Source organism: Haliotis rufescens, unplaced genomic scaffold (genome assembly GCF_023055435.1).
Source record: "Haliotis rufescens isolate VD_foot unplaced genomic scaffold, xgHalRufe1.0.p SCAF_23, whole genome shotgun sequence".
Taxonomy (NCBI): Eukaryota; Metazoa; Mollusca; class Gastropoda; order Lepetellida; family Haliotidae; genus Haliotis; species Haliotis rufescens.
In genome coordinates this window covers 207,918-223,622 of record NW_025963924.1, presented here as the reverse complement: position 1 = coordinate 223,622, position 15,705 = coordinate 207,918, and the positions used below count along the sequence as shown (strand labels likewise).

The following is a 15,705-nucleotide window of genomic DNA, read 5'->3' as shown; positions in this document are numbered from 1 at the left end:
TTACTATAAGATCCGGGTGGGAATAAGTCCTCAGCAACCCATGCTTGTCGTAAGAGGCGACTAACGGGATCGGGTGGTCAGGCTCGCTGACTTGCTTGACGCATGTCATCGTATCCCAATTGCGAGGATCGATGCTCATGATATCAATCATTGGACTGTCTGGTCCAGATACGATTGCTTACAGACCGTCGTCATGTAGCTGAAATATTGCGGAGTGCGGTGTTACACAATAAACCAACAAACTTGTTGTTACCCTGTCTGGGTCTCGGAATTAAGGGGATAAAACAAGGATTCTTCGGCTCGAAGTATACTGAGTCTTATTGGAGTATAAAGGATAAACTGCGACATGATATCTCAGTGGGCTAGCACTATAAACCCGGCATTAATCCGGACTAGTACAAGCAGACACACACGCAATACAAGCAATACTCTTAAAACCTATTTCACCTCACCTCGCCCTAATACAGAGCCCAGTTTATTATAATCGCGCCCGCTGCCTCACACGGACACAATGTACAGAGACTGAAACAACCATCTGTCTAAGTCAGCTACAAGAGACACTGCGTGATGAATACTCACTACATACAGGTATGGTACAGATACAATCCATCCTAAATGGGGAAATAAGAAACAATGTTCGATAACAACGTTTGACTATTCACAATGTCAATATGGTCTCACCCGCTGGACACCTTGATTAGCAATACCGTTATAAGTGCCGGGCCGGTATCCATCCACAACAGACGGTGTAGGCGACGTCACAACAACGTCCTCGGTGTCACTGTAGCGGTATATCTCCATAGTTGGTCACGTACACACCAACTTAGTTCAGATGGGTCTCAGTGGAAGTTACAATTTCACAAGCGTCTCAATACAATTCCGGGGAATACATGATTCTACACCCAGTTCATGTCACATTTTCTCTTCTTCAACACGTACAGGCTTTAACTTCTTTGTGATCCAGGAGATGTAATATTCCAGTATATTTCAAAATTGGTTATACTGAATATGGCTAAAACCGGATGTGTCGATATCGGATGTACCGTGTAGAACACATCAAGTTTCACTTCATACTCCGTGCAGTCCTTAAGGAACACTGGCCAGCGTTCCGTGAGCCATGACGAAAATCGTCCTCCAGGTGTACGGTCACTTCATGTCCACCTCACCATTGGCCAGATAACGGACGTGCACTTGTCTGATCAGGGCAGAAGTGTGACGCACAGGTGTCTACCCTATCGCTTGCGGCAAGGTGTGCATGCGATCACATCAAAGACGCCGCCGACAGGTAATGTTAAGTAATACTTGCGACTTAGTGGACGCCGATCAGGTACTTGCACTGCACGGACGCGTGGCCTACATGCTCAACAAGTGAATGTTTTGTGTCATCGCAGCTCCAGGTAATGATTAACGCTTCATCTCAGGCAGATAACACCTTAACTCACGTAGAAGATCGGTGTAAATGATACCGTCTACAGGTGAGAGAGCAGTAAGGACGCCAAGGTAATGACTACTTTTACACCCCACCCATCCACCCCGCCCCCATTTCGAACAGCCGCGACGACTTCACAAAATCAGAAGCGGTGACAAAGGTCAATATACCCACTGGTCAAGAGATCCTCATGCAAGTTATTATCTTGCCTGGTTAGATAGTCTCTAATTTAGACCAAGGCGTGTAGATGAGTATAACGTTCGCTTAACTTAGTGTTTGGGTCTCCTCCCTTATGCTTGGAGCCCGCAATAAGGGACCGAGCATTTGCTTTTTTAAGGGACGGATGGATATAATCGAAAATTAAATTGTCCTAGAAAGTTCTTGAGACTGTTGAAAAAAAGAATTGTCTGACACGAAAATTCCATTGTTGCAAGGTGGTTTTTTCTTTTAAAAGATTATAGGCTCGTAGTTTTCATTTTTTTACTGGTTTTGCAGTCCAGACAAAATCCCAGGCACTCACCAGAATATCAAATGGTCGGGCCCTAAGGATGAAAGGTGGGCTAAATAAAGCAGTTTTTCTGTGATAAATGATCCCCTTCAGCTTGGAGGACCGACGCATGTATCAGAGAGATGGACGGTTTCGTATGTCTTGAATGTTCTTTGTTCAAATACACGCTGGATTACAGGGAGAAACCAGGGGATTACTTCGATAGTGTAATTTATTTGATGATTTGTGCACATCCGGCGGATAGTCGACATTGCATAACAGGATACAACGGGAAACTCCTGACCAGACGGTCACTCCAAGCGAACCTGTAACAATTGGGCTTTGTGGTGCAACTATGAGCCTTGCCATGTTCTGTGGGGTAACTGCAAGTACAGCCATGTTCTGTGGGGTAACTGTAAGTACAGCCATATTTCGCGGGGTAACTGTAAGTACAGCCATATTCTGTGGGGTTACTGTAAATTCAGCCATGTTCTGTGGGGTAACTGTAAGTACAGCCATGTTCTGTGGGATAACTGAAGGTACAGCCATGTTCTGTGGGGTAACTGAAGGTACAGCCATATTCTGTGGGGTTACTGTAAATTCAGCCATGTTCTGTGGGGTAACTGCAGGTAGTCATAATCTGTGGGGTAACTGTAAGTACAACCATGTTCTGTGGGGTAACTGCAGGTACAGCCATGTTCTGTGGGGTAACTGCAAGTACAGCCATGTTCTGTGGGGTAACTGCAGGTACCGCCATGTTCTTTGGGGTAACTGTAAATTCAGCCATGTTCTGTGGGGTAACTGAAGGTACAGCCATGTTCTGTGGTGTAACTGTAAGTACAGCCATGTTCTGTGGGGTAACTGAAGGTACAGCCATGTTCTGTGGGGTAACTGAAGGTACAGCCATGTTCTGTGGGGTAACTGAAGGTACAGCCATATTCTGTGGGGTAACTGTAAATTCAGCCATATTCTGTGAGGTAACTGAAGGTACAGCCATGTTCTTTTGGGTAACTGCAGGTACAGCCATGTTCTGTGGGGTAACTGAAGGTACAGCCATGTTCTGTTGGGGTAACTGTAAGTACAGCCATATTCTGTGGGGTTACTGTAAATTCAGCCATGTTCTGTGGGGTAACTGTAAGTACAGCCATGTTCTGTGGGGTAACTGCAGGTACAGCCATGTTCTGTGGGATAACTGAAGGTACAGCCATGTTCTGTGGGGTAACTGAAGGTACAGCCATATTCTGTGGGGTTACTGTAAATTCAGCCATGTTCTGTGGGGTAACTGAAGGTAGTCATAATCTGTGGGGTAACTGTAAGTACAGCCATGTTCTGTGGGGTAACTGCAGGTACAGCCATGTTCTGTGGGGTAACTGCAAGTACAGCCATGTTCTGTGGGGTAACTGCAGGTACAGCCATGTTCTGTTGGGTAACTGTAAATTCAGCCATGTTCTGTTGGGTAACTGAAGGTACAGCCATGTTCTGTGGGGTAACTGAAGGTACAGTCATGTTCTGTGGTGTAACTGTAAGTACAGCCATGTTCTTTGGGGTAACTGAAGGTACAGCCTTGTTCTGTGGGGTAACTGAAGGTACAGCCATATTCCGTGGGGTAACTGTAAATTCAGCCATATTCTGTGAGGTAACTGAAGGTACAGCCATGTTCTGGTGGGTAACTGCAGGTACAGCCATGTTCTGTGGGGTAACTGAAGGTACAGCCATGTTCTGTGGGGGTAACTGTAAGTACAGCCATGTTCTGTGGGGTAACAGAAGGTACAGCCATGTTCTGTGGGGTAACTGAAAGTACAGCCATGTTCTGTGGGGTAACTGAAGGTACAGCCATGTTCTGTTGGGTAACTGCAGGTACAGCCAGGTTCTGTTGGGTAACTGAAGGTACAGTCATGTTCTGTGGGGTAACTGAAAGTACAGCCATGTTCTGTGGGGTAACTGAAGGTACAGCCATATTCTCACCGAAGCCGTAGAGCTGAGATCGGGACCGAGGATACACATTGCAACCGAAGCTCAATTTAGTCTATCATTACAAGTGTCTGGTTATGTCTGTTATCTCCTTGGCAAGGATATATTTTTTTAATTAAAACTACGTGCAACATTTTGTTTCTTAAAACACATTGCAATTGTGTATTTATTTCTGGAAGTGGAATGTCATTTTTCCCAACAATATGAAACATAATTATAATTTTTAAAGAATTAACCCCGAATATCAAATGGTCGGCTCCTAACCTGAGCCTCACCTTGGATCGCTCGTCATCGCGTTACGTCTGTGACAGTATATAAATATGGCCGTTCATGAATGAGACAATTGACACTTTCGTTGACACATGCGCCATATATCACTTCATGCACGCTCGCCTATAATTTCATCTGATCAGGGTATGGCTGATAGTGACTGCTTTATTGGCAATTAAAAAGATTAATGTCGTAACACTAAGTCCTCCCGTCATATTTGCACCATCTTACATCACGCTGAGAGGTCCAGGATGACAGTTATGCGTGAATAAATACTTGAGAGATATTATACTGTTTGGGTGAATATTTATGAACCATTTGAATACAGGTTTCAGTTAGGTGGTGACAGAAATAAGGATCCCCATTGTCTTTTAACGGAACAAAATAATGCAGGCATAACTGAAGTGCCGAAATGTAAGGCTTGAAATGCATCTCTTTTACTGTTGGACAAATACTGGTCGTTATTCAAAGATCCAGTCCCAGCGTCTGCTTAACTGTTGGACAGAGAGTGGTCGCTTTAAACGATGCAGTCCTACCATCTGATATACTGTTGGACAGAGAATGGTCGCTTTAAACGATGCAGTCCTACCATCTCATTTACTGTTGGACAGAGAGTGGTCGCTTTAAACGATGCAGTCCTACCATCTGATATACTGTTGGACAGAGAGTGGTCGCTTTAAACGATGCAGTCCTACCATTTCATTTACAGTTGGACAGAGAGTGGTCGCTTTAAACGATGCAGTCCTACCATCTGATATACTGTTGGACAGAGAGTGGTCGCTTTAAACGATGCAGTCCTACCATCTGATATACTGTTGGACAGAGAGTGGTCGCTTTAAACGATGCAGTCCTACCATCTGATATACTGTTGGACAGAGAGTGGTCGCTTTAAACGATGCAGTCCTACCATTTCATTTACAGTTGGACAGAGAGTGGTCGCTTTAAACGATGCAGTCCTACCATCTGATATACTGTTGGACAGAGAGTGGTCGCTTTAAACGATGCAGTCCTACCATCTCATTTACTGTTGGACAGAGAGTGGTCGCTTTAAACGATGCAGTCCTACCATCTGATATACTGTTGGACAGAGAGTGGTCGCTTTAAACGATGCAGTCCTACCATCTCATTTACTGTTGGACAGAGAGTGGTCGCTTTAAACGATGCAGTCCTACCATCTGATATACTGTTGGACAGAGAGTGGTCGCTTTAAACGATGCAGTCCTACCATCTCATTTACTGTTGGACAGAGAGTGGTCGCTTTAAACGATGCAGTCCTACCATCTGATATACTGTTGGACAGAGAGTGGTCGCTTTAAACGATGCAGTCCTACCATCTCATTTACTGTTGGACAGAGAGTGGTCGCTTTAAACGATGCAGTCCTACCATCTGATATACTGTTGGACAGAGAGTGGTCGCTTTAAACGATGCAGTCCTACCGTTTCATTTACAGTTGGACAGAGAGTGGTCGCTTTAAACGATGCAGTCCTACCATCTGATATACTGTTGGACAGAGAGTGGTCGCTTTAAACGATGCAGTCCTACCATCTCATTTACTGTTGGACAGAGAGTGGTCGCTTTAAACGATGCAGTCCTACCATCTGATATACTGTTGGACAGAGAGTGGTCGCTTTAAACGATGCAGTCCTACCATCTGATATACTGTTGGACAGAGAGTGGTCGCTTTAAACGATGCGGTCCTACCATCTCATTTACTGTTGGACAGAGAGTGGTCGCTTTAAACGATGCAGTCCTACCATCTGGTATACTGTTGGACAGAGAGTGGTCGCTTTAAACGATGCAGTCCTACCATCTCATTTACTGTTGGACAGATACCAGGTACTATGCAAAGATGCAGTCCGTGATGTTAAATGGGGCGGTGTTAAGTACCATGTTTGTTTACCTTTTATGTTTATCATTTTAGTTCATTGTAGCTGACGTATCGTGTTGGCAATGACTCCAATAATAACACGTGACGTACGTACGTGTTGTCCTTGTGACTTCGTTGTCCATATGAGGGTGTTAATGAGTAAGTCCCTGATAGAAGTTTTGTGAACATGAATCAAAGTATTAAAAATTTAACGGTTGCTATCATCATAACTCATTACAATTCACATTTTGGCTCTAGAAGTCTACATAGTTTTCATTCATTTTATTTCCAATACATATAGGCCACAGGCCTTTGTGTACAAAAGTTGAGTACAGACAGGTTTTAAGATTTCAGTTTCGCATTTCTTACTTCGTTTGCATAATATAGATATTTTGCTAGATTTGTAATAATATATGTATCTGGTGATGACAGAAGCATATTAAATGTATGAACTTTAGGATGACAATAGAACTTTGCTTTGAGATATAGTTGCCGTAACTTGACATACGATGGACAAATAATCAGAAAGCGGTACTCGGTTTCAACACAGTCTACATAGTATGTCGTGGTGTTGACATGTGATAACAAACCCTGAAAAAGTCTTCATAATATGTTAATGGTTAAGCAAAACATTAGCATATATTTTCGGTCAGTATTGCATTTTAGTGACGATTCCTGGCACTTCTAAAAAACGTGATGGACACTCAATATAGAATCTCGTTCAGTGGGAGCAGGCCACGTAAAGTCTATGCTGACCCATGAAGATTTCTACTATTATGAAACCATGTGTCCATAACGTTACGAACACACATTGTGACCTGCGTTATATGTAAACTAAATCTACAATCGAATCAATATTCACGGTCCTTGATTTCAGGAATAAAACCGGGGACGTCCGTGATATCCCCCAGGCTACCACTGTTCTTTCAGAATCCATAAAATTGTCTCATGCTCTTTGGATTCTAGATCGATAAAAAGCCATTGTAACAACAAATCCTTATAAATACGCTCCAAAGTCAAATCTACATTGACTACTTTCGTGTGCAATGTAATCAACAACATGAAAGGGTGTTGACAAAGGTCAGAAGGTCAAATACCGATAGTGCCACGCCGAGTACAGGTACTTCTACCAAGCAGGAGGTTGCCGGGAATAGCGTCCAGCTCAATGTTCAGAACAATCACTATCCGGTGACAGCGGAGTAACACCAAAGCCTTCATTCCTGACAAGCAGATTGTACACAGAGGTCCTCAATTAGCCAACATTTGCAATGAAAAGGGTTAAAACCTGCCTTGGTGTTTGTCTCAGTAAGAATTGAAGTGGTCCGTCGTTTGTACGGGGTTAGCCAGAGGGATTAAAGACGTAGGCTCAGGTATCAGGCGCAATGAAGATCAAAGTGGAATTACGACGGTAAATTACAGGTGACTTGTGACTCGGGGCTGGGTGCTCTACCTCGGCGTTGTTCGGATGCACACAGCGGAGAGTTGGTCGGATGCATGCTGTGTGGTCGGGGTATGGCACGGCAAACAACGTCATCGCATCGACGAATACAGAGAATGGGGCTCTTAGATGGCAATAGTCGGGCAAAGTAGAGTCAAATACATGCCAGTGGGACCGCAATTATTTTGCTTGCTTGTCAAGTCATGTTTACATTGGATTAAGATTTAAGACGTTTTAAGTGGATCCTAGTATTAAGCGGTTGGTGTAGCGTCATGCTCACTTAATCACTTCCTCGGCGATGAGCATAGAAATCAGAGCGTGGCCGTCCTTATAACGACGGCTGTACATTGAACTGCTGCAACCATTGTCTTTTATGGGCGCTGCTTAGATACGCGCAGGGAAGGAAACGGGAACTTCTCTGAGCGAACAAAAATTACTCGTGGGTTAATAGGTCTCGAGATGAACCTTCCTTGACACATTCTTTGGCATATCTCTCACAAAGAACACAATATATATCGTTTGACATATCTCTCACAAAGAACACAATATATTTCGTTTGGCATATCTCTCACAAAGAACACAATATATATCGTTTGTAATATCCCCACAAAGAACACTACATCGTTAGGCATACCCCTCACAAAGAACACTACGTTGTTTGGCATATCCCTCACAAATAACACTACATCATTATGCATATCCCCAAAGGAAATAACTCAATATCGATTTGAATACACCTGACAAAGAACACAATAACGTGTTGTATACCCCTCCCCGAAGGAACACTACACAGTTGACACAGGAAGCTTCATCGCAGGGGAAATTAAACCTGTATGCATCTATCTCCCTTTAACACGCGCACCTCTCAAATTTACACAACACGAGGTTGAGAGAGATTGAAGACTTATTGGAGAGGTCACAATTACATATTTTCCCGAAAGAGGGACACTGGAATCTAGCAAAATTTGAGATGCAAGTCATCAATATGATTTATGAAAGAACGTAATCTTTAGAAAAATGTTTAATTAAATAGTGTAGATACAGAACTTTACACGGGAGACGTCAAACACACACATACGGCTATAGGAGAGCGACTACCAAAATTCCTGGCCAGTCTATGATCGGTGTGTGGTATCTGAAATTCATAAAGAGGGGTGAGCACCGAAGATGTATGGCAGCCTGTAGACTTTTAATGGCCACCCCGTACGGGGGCGCGTCACTGCTCCTTATTTACCATTTTTTCTCAGGCCCTTACGACATTTTTACACTTTACAACAGCACACATGATCCAATCTTGATAAACCCTGCTGAGAAAATGTAGGGCAATAAAATTCGAGAGTATTTTTTTCACACCTACTCGGCGAGGTAAACATTGTGTTTAAGATATTGATGCACATGGGGTACTTCATTTGATTATCATTACGCCATTACGACGCTTTACTTCACACAACGCCCCATTAAACACGTATCGTTGTGTTGGTCCACTCGGAAGACGCAGCGTATTGAATATACTAGGCGCCAGAGTCTCGTATTGACATTATGCTGACTTGCACAACTGTGTAATGTTCATCAACGGGGTATGATGACCTACCTCTAAACTATATTGTGACTGAAGAAGGGATTTTAATGTTGCAGTGTCGTGTTTCTTCAATTATTTTCAACTTTTGTAAAATTAAATTTAATTTTGTGGAGGATATAAAATGCTGTATTCAATCTTATGAACCTGTTTGATGACTTGCTTTGAGAATGAATAGTATTTCAAGTTCAATGCGTAATTAATTAGTGATGGTGGATATTCAGGATTTCACTTTAGAAATCCATTTTGAAAGCGGTAAATGAGTGGAAGGGTATCATTCAGATATACTTCATATTGGTTAAACGACCGTAATGTTATGTTGCCCAGGAATGTCGATACGAATTTATTTTATTGTTTTTTTATTATTATCTCTTTTTGTGTTCATTTTCAGTATTATCTAAGCGATAGGTTGTGTCTCGTTCGGCGAGTGCTAAACCTAATCGTATTACTCGTAAAGGTCATCAATGTGTCATCGTTGTCGTTCTGTCAGGCATTAAGGTCACCAGAAAAAAACCATACTCAATAACTTAATTCTACCATCAGTGTATCAATCAAAGCTCTTTCTTGACTGAGTATTTGTGTGAACTACTATATTCATAGGAAGATATAACATCGATATTTCACTCAAGTGAAATAATACTTTCTGCCTGACTGCTGTCAATCTGCAAGTCTCAACGACGCTATGATTTCCACAGAAAAAAACATGAAGATCAATAATAATAAAAAATAATTAAAAAAATATTTGTCTTTTTGTGGTCACTTTCAATGTGTGTGTGTGTGTGTGTGTGTGTGTGTGTGTGTGTGTGTGTGTGTGTCACATTGCAAGCAAGCACGTGTGTGGGGGTGCAGAGGAGGTGCGCATCCCTTTTCCCCGACTGTTTACGTGACAAGCTACCATGTGTTTTGCTCACTCTGTAACTTACGTATAGTGTGTGCCCCACTTATTCAAAATTCAGGACCCGCCTCTGTTTAGTGACTGTACCACTCGTAAACACATCAACTATGTCAGTCCTGCACTATGTATGATGACAGCATCACCTTGACTACGTCCGTCTGACTTAAGCATATACCATGCTATTGCCTCAGGTCAGATTTTACACATCTTAACAGTGATTATCTGATATTGTGAATGAACCACACATTACACAATAACCTTGACGAATACTGGTAACAAGCCTCTTTAACACATAGACATTTATCTGTTAAAGTATCAGTTTCTAATAAAAAATGTACATTAGAAAACATAGTCGTCCACACACATCTCCAAGTGTCTCCATTCATAACTCATCATCGCCATTACAAACGGCATGTACTGCATGGTCAACACAGGAATCTGAGTAAAAGAAGTTATAGGGTGTGGGTACGTGGTTAGTGTATAAGATAATCAGCTAAAACAGTATGTATTTTGAGTACGAAACAAAAAAGGTGCATAGTCACCATATGGATTATACATCGCGTCTGTCAGTATTGGCAGTATTAAGCGATGTATTTTACGTAAGCTTCAAGCACTATTCCTGCCTTACAATTTGATCGCGGAATAGTGTGTGTGTATTGTTCAAAGACAAAGCGGAGTAAAAGTTGGCAGACCACATTGCTATAAATAATCGCAACTTTGCAGGGTTGTCATGATAAAGGACACCATCTAATCTGGGTATAATGTCTTAACGTTTCATCCGTGAGGATTCTGGGTTAGAATAGGTCGCCAGCAATCTCTGCTTATTGTTAGAGGCGGCCAAATGGATCGCATAATCAGAGTCTGCGACTTGATTCACTGCGTGACATCGTGCGCTGGCATCGTCGGTTGTTGTTCGCAATATCAGTCACTGGATAGTCTGGTCGAAACTCGATTATCAACAGACCGCCGTCATATAGCTGGAATATTGCTGAGTGCAGTGTTCAACAACAAACAGTATAGAGCCCAAGTGATTCTTGTTTGCGCCAGAAACACCGAACATATCATCCAGGTACGACGTTAACAAACAGCATATTTCATTATGAAGTTTGCGACGCAGTCAAGACATTTCGGGCTAAGTAGTAAGTAGCGTCGAGATGGCCACGTGTGTATGTAATGATAGTTATGTCTCAGAAAACGAGTTAGATTGATTGTGATCATGAGTAAGTGAGTTTGGTTTAACGCCGCTTTGAACAGTATTTCAGAGGAAAGCCGGAAGTAATGCAAGTCTTTGACGATTTCCACTTTGGTTAATGCCACGGGCATGGGGAATGGTCCTGACAAACCTAGAAACTTAATCAGGGCGAAACACGAGGTGCAATTGCGAACACCATTGGTGCTTGGATTGAGGTATATGTGACTATTCACCAGTGAATGTTTTACCGATCAGTCAAGCAGGATTCCATGGAAGCGACAGTGTCTACATGTGTCCCTAGTTATCACCATACAACGTATACAGCTAGCTGTGCAATCCTAATTGCATTTGTATTAAATGAAGAACATTTTAGAACGATATATAACATAAATAATATTATGACAATAACAAGAGCACGTGACGTAATAATAATAAGAAGAATAATGTGTGATTATATACGTTGTTATAATCATTCTGTTATTATCATCATTAGGTAATTATGTTATTATCACTACGATTATTATTACTATAACGCGAGTAGCTATTGTTAATAGATATCTAAGGGTGAGTGCGATGTATAATTATAAATATCAGTGATCCGAAAATAACAATTATAATTTTATCAACAGTAATATTAAATGATAATATGATATCCGGTATAACAATGTCTAAACTTCAATGTTAGGAAAACAGGCAGAGATATTTTCGAAAAAAAACCCGATTAGTTAAGTCCTTTAAAAACGTAAGTGAACACCCCTAACAGCGTTGACTGAGTGTAAACAACCCACCTGGTCTCGTGACGGACTGGAACATCCGCTGTCACTCATGTCGCCTCCAGTCAGGTTATTTTCAATATCGCCTTTGTTTGGTATTTCCATGATGATAAAACAAAAGACAAACCGAAGATACAGAGATATACACACAAGATTTGCAAGAGTACACAGCAGATCCCACTCAGCCTCGAACATTGTACGAGGAACTATCACCATGTGCCACTTGTTTCCATAATTTCAAATCGAATTGATTTGACAGCGCGCGCTGATCACGCACGTAGCCAATCAGGGAGCGGGAACTGGCACAGGTGGCAGACAGCGGGAAATACAATAGCGGCGCATGTACATTCATCACCATAGCGACGCGCGTGCCGTGGGCACCTGTTACGGGTATAACAATCACCGTTAAAGGCAAGGTGCTCGAAACTGGACAACTTGACCCAAGCGGAGATAAAAGACTTCTTGAAAAGACGTTTTCCATTCAACATTGCAATCAACGGTGAATTCTCGCTCGTCAATATGAAATATCGAAATCTTATCACAATTTGAATTTGAACACAAATTAAACTATTTAAACCAATTAAAACGTTTGTTTACATTTTCTCCCACCTCGTATGCCACATGACACGAATTCACAAATTGAAACCGTGTTTTCAAAAGCAACGAGTTTTCAAACACTTTTCATTTAAGGTATACCACAATGAGTTTTTTTTGTTAAATATAGCAACGTTCTTTCGTTTGCATATTTGATGAAGTTTTGATATCTTATTTTAATCTTAATGAGCTTACTATTCCTACACACAATGGCATTGTTTAGAATCATGTGTTAGCTTGGAAACGAAATATTATCTTTGATGAATCACTGTTGACCCAAACCGGCATATTTCCCGGTCCACGGATCAACTTAAATTATCAACAATGTCTGTCATATCTAACCAAATGGCTGCTATTATCATTCACTAATGACAACCTTAGCGGTTATAGGGTGCATATGTCGAATGGGGGCCACCGTTTGTGTTTTCTACAACAAATACAGAATATTTCAGGGTTGGTTGTGACACGTGACATCTCTACCGTGACCCCCCTGCACACGTGTCAGGCGGCATCCTGCAAGTAAAAATAGTCGTCGAACCCAATACAGCATTGTGAGAGCAACTTTGACAACGACAGCATCCATCTGTGACCGCCTCGATCACCGGTCTTATCCGCCCTGCTCCATAAATGAACACATCGCTGAAGCTCCTAACAGGCCGTGCGGCCATTATGCGACCCTGTTAGGAAGATCTGGCGCACTTCGAATGACTTTCATTGAGCTTTCTCGTGAGATATGATACATTTGTATGGAAATGTCATTTTGACCACGTGTAGGTCTTTGAACCGCCTGTCGACCCCTTCGATCTTATTTCCGCATTGTCTTTTATTGTCTCGCTGGTATGTTGATAGTGTCTGCTCGCAATTTATCTTCATTGTGAAGATGTGTAGAATTCGTTTATTCTTTGTTCTATTTCATCTGGCAACCAGGGTTTATATTGTCCATATAAAATTCATTGATCACTTCAACGGAGACCCGACTTGGGGGACACAAAAAGTATTGACGTGGTCGTCTTTTTTCAAAAGCATTAATACAAGTTTCATATAGGGTCATCGCAGAAATACAATGATGCGTTAAAAACAAGAAACACATAAACCCGCCAACATATAGTTAAGTGCTGTAAATATACAATTTGTTGAGAGGGAGAGATTCTTTATTTTTACTTTAGTACATGTGTGTTTGAAATAATAAGAAAACAATTTGTTAAGCGTTCTGTGGAAATATGTAACTTTCTGATGCGACGCGGGGCCTACGGAAAACAGTGTTTGAACTTTAGGGTACGATTCAATTATCAATAGATCATTGCAATTTGGGGATTCGATATCTACCCTGACAATGAAATAAATACTGTAAGTTATAGGAATGCGTATGTACCGGGTGTAAAATAAATACTGTAGGTTATAGGAATGCATATGCAACGTGTGCGAAAAAAGTACTGTAAGTTATAGGAATGCATATGTGACATGTTCGAAATAAGTACTGTAAGTTATAGGAATGCTCATGTAACGTCTTCGAAATAAGTGCTGTAAGTTATAGGAATGCATATGTGACATGATCGAAATAAGTACTGTAAGTTATAGGAATGCATATGTGACATGATCGAAATAAGTACTGTAAGTTATAGGAATGCATATGTGACATGTTCGAAATAAATACTGTAAGTTATAGAATGCATATGTGACATGTTCGAAATAAATACTGTAAGTTATAGGAATGCATATGCAACGTGTGCGAAAAAAGTACTGTAAGTTATAGGAATGCATATGTGACATGATCGAAATAAGTACTGTAAGTTATAGGAATGCATATGTGACATGTTCGAAATAAATACTGTAAGTTATAGGAATGCTCATGTAACCTCTTCGAAATAAGTACTGTAAGTTATAGGAATGCATATGCAACATGTGCGAAATAAGTGCTGTAAGTTATAGGATTGCATATGCAACGTGTGCGAAAAAAGGACTGTAAGTTATAGGAATGCATATGTGACATGTTCGAAATAAGTACTGTAAGTTATAGGAATGCATATGTGACGGGTGCCAAATAAATACTGTAAGTTATAGGAATGGTTGTGTAATGGGTGCGAAATAAATACTAAAAGTTGTAGGAATGTTATTTGAAAACATATGTAGCGGGTACGAAATAAAAACTGTAAGTTATAGGAATGCATATGTAACATGTTCGAAATAAGTACTGTAGGTTATAGGAATGTACATGTGACGGGTGCCAAATAAATACTGTAAGTTATAGGAATGGTTATGTAACGGGTGCGAAATAAATACTGTAAGTTTTAGGAATGCATATGTAACATGTTCGAAATAAGTACTGTAGGTTAAAGAAATGCATATGTAACGGATGCGAAATAAATACTGAAAGTTATAGGAATGCATGTGTTACGTGTTCGAAATTAATACTATAAGTTAAGGGAATGCTTAAGTAACGTGTGCGTAATATATACTGTAAGTTATAGAAAAGCATATGCAACGTGTGCGAAATAAATACTGTAACGTATAGGAATGCATATGTTACGTGTTCGAAATCAATACTCCAAGTATAATGGTGTTTCACAATGAAATCACAAGTTAATCAGGCCATGCACTACTTGAGTGATTTTCTGCTTGGAGGTAGGTGTGACACTGAACCGTGCAGTCAAATCTTGATGCTGTTACAAAACCTTTTCATAAATGCGGTGTACCCACTGCGCCTGGAAAGACGATTGGGTCAAGGACAAAGATGGCCTATCAATTGATACAGTGGCTGGGGTGATACAGATTCCAAAGGACACGATCGAGGCTCTGGTGCTAGAAATCACAAATTCACTGCATTCCTACAAAAACCAAGGTAACAGTTCGTACAGTACAATCACTACATGTCAAACTGCAGTTTGTCAGTAGGGCTCTCCGTGGAGCTAGGTCTTTCAAGAGGCGGCTGTAAAGACTCAAACCCTACCCAATAGGATAAGACTTACACACTTGATCAAGGACGACTTGAAGCTGTGACTTCTTTAATCATTTTAATGGTGTTTAAGAGTTTCATGATGAAGAATATGTGTCTGGTCATCAATTAAAACTATACACTGATGCTTCAGGTAGCAGTGACGGACACATGGTAAGTGGCCGCCATCTTAGGTACAAAAGGGCTTTACCAAAGACATGACAGTACTTGAAATATTTCCTATTTTTGTGGTTTTGCGACTCTTGGGGCACACGTGTGT

General features: G+C 41.2%; 1 protein-coding gene across 2 annotated transcripts in view; it reads right to left on the bottom strand.

Moving 5' to 3' along the window:
- Positions 1–12,094, bottom strand: part of LOC124140119 (prickle planar cell polarity protein 3-like) — a 159,571-nt gene extending 147,477 nt beyond the window's left edge. Inside the window, exon 1 of one of the 2 annotated variants that reach the window (XM_048401611.1) lies at positions 11,915–12,094. In XM_048401611.1, the coding sequence (XP_048257568.1) occupies positions 11,915–12,094 (180 nt within the window). Of the gene's footprint in view, positions 1–681; positions 957–11,914 lie in introns of those variants that run through there. The other variant, XM_046507506.2, reaches the window with a different exon arrangement.
- Between the last annotated feature and the right edge of the window lie 3,611 nt (positions 12,095–15,705).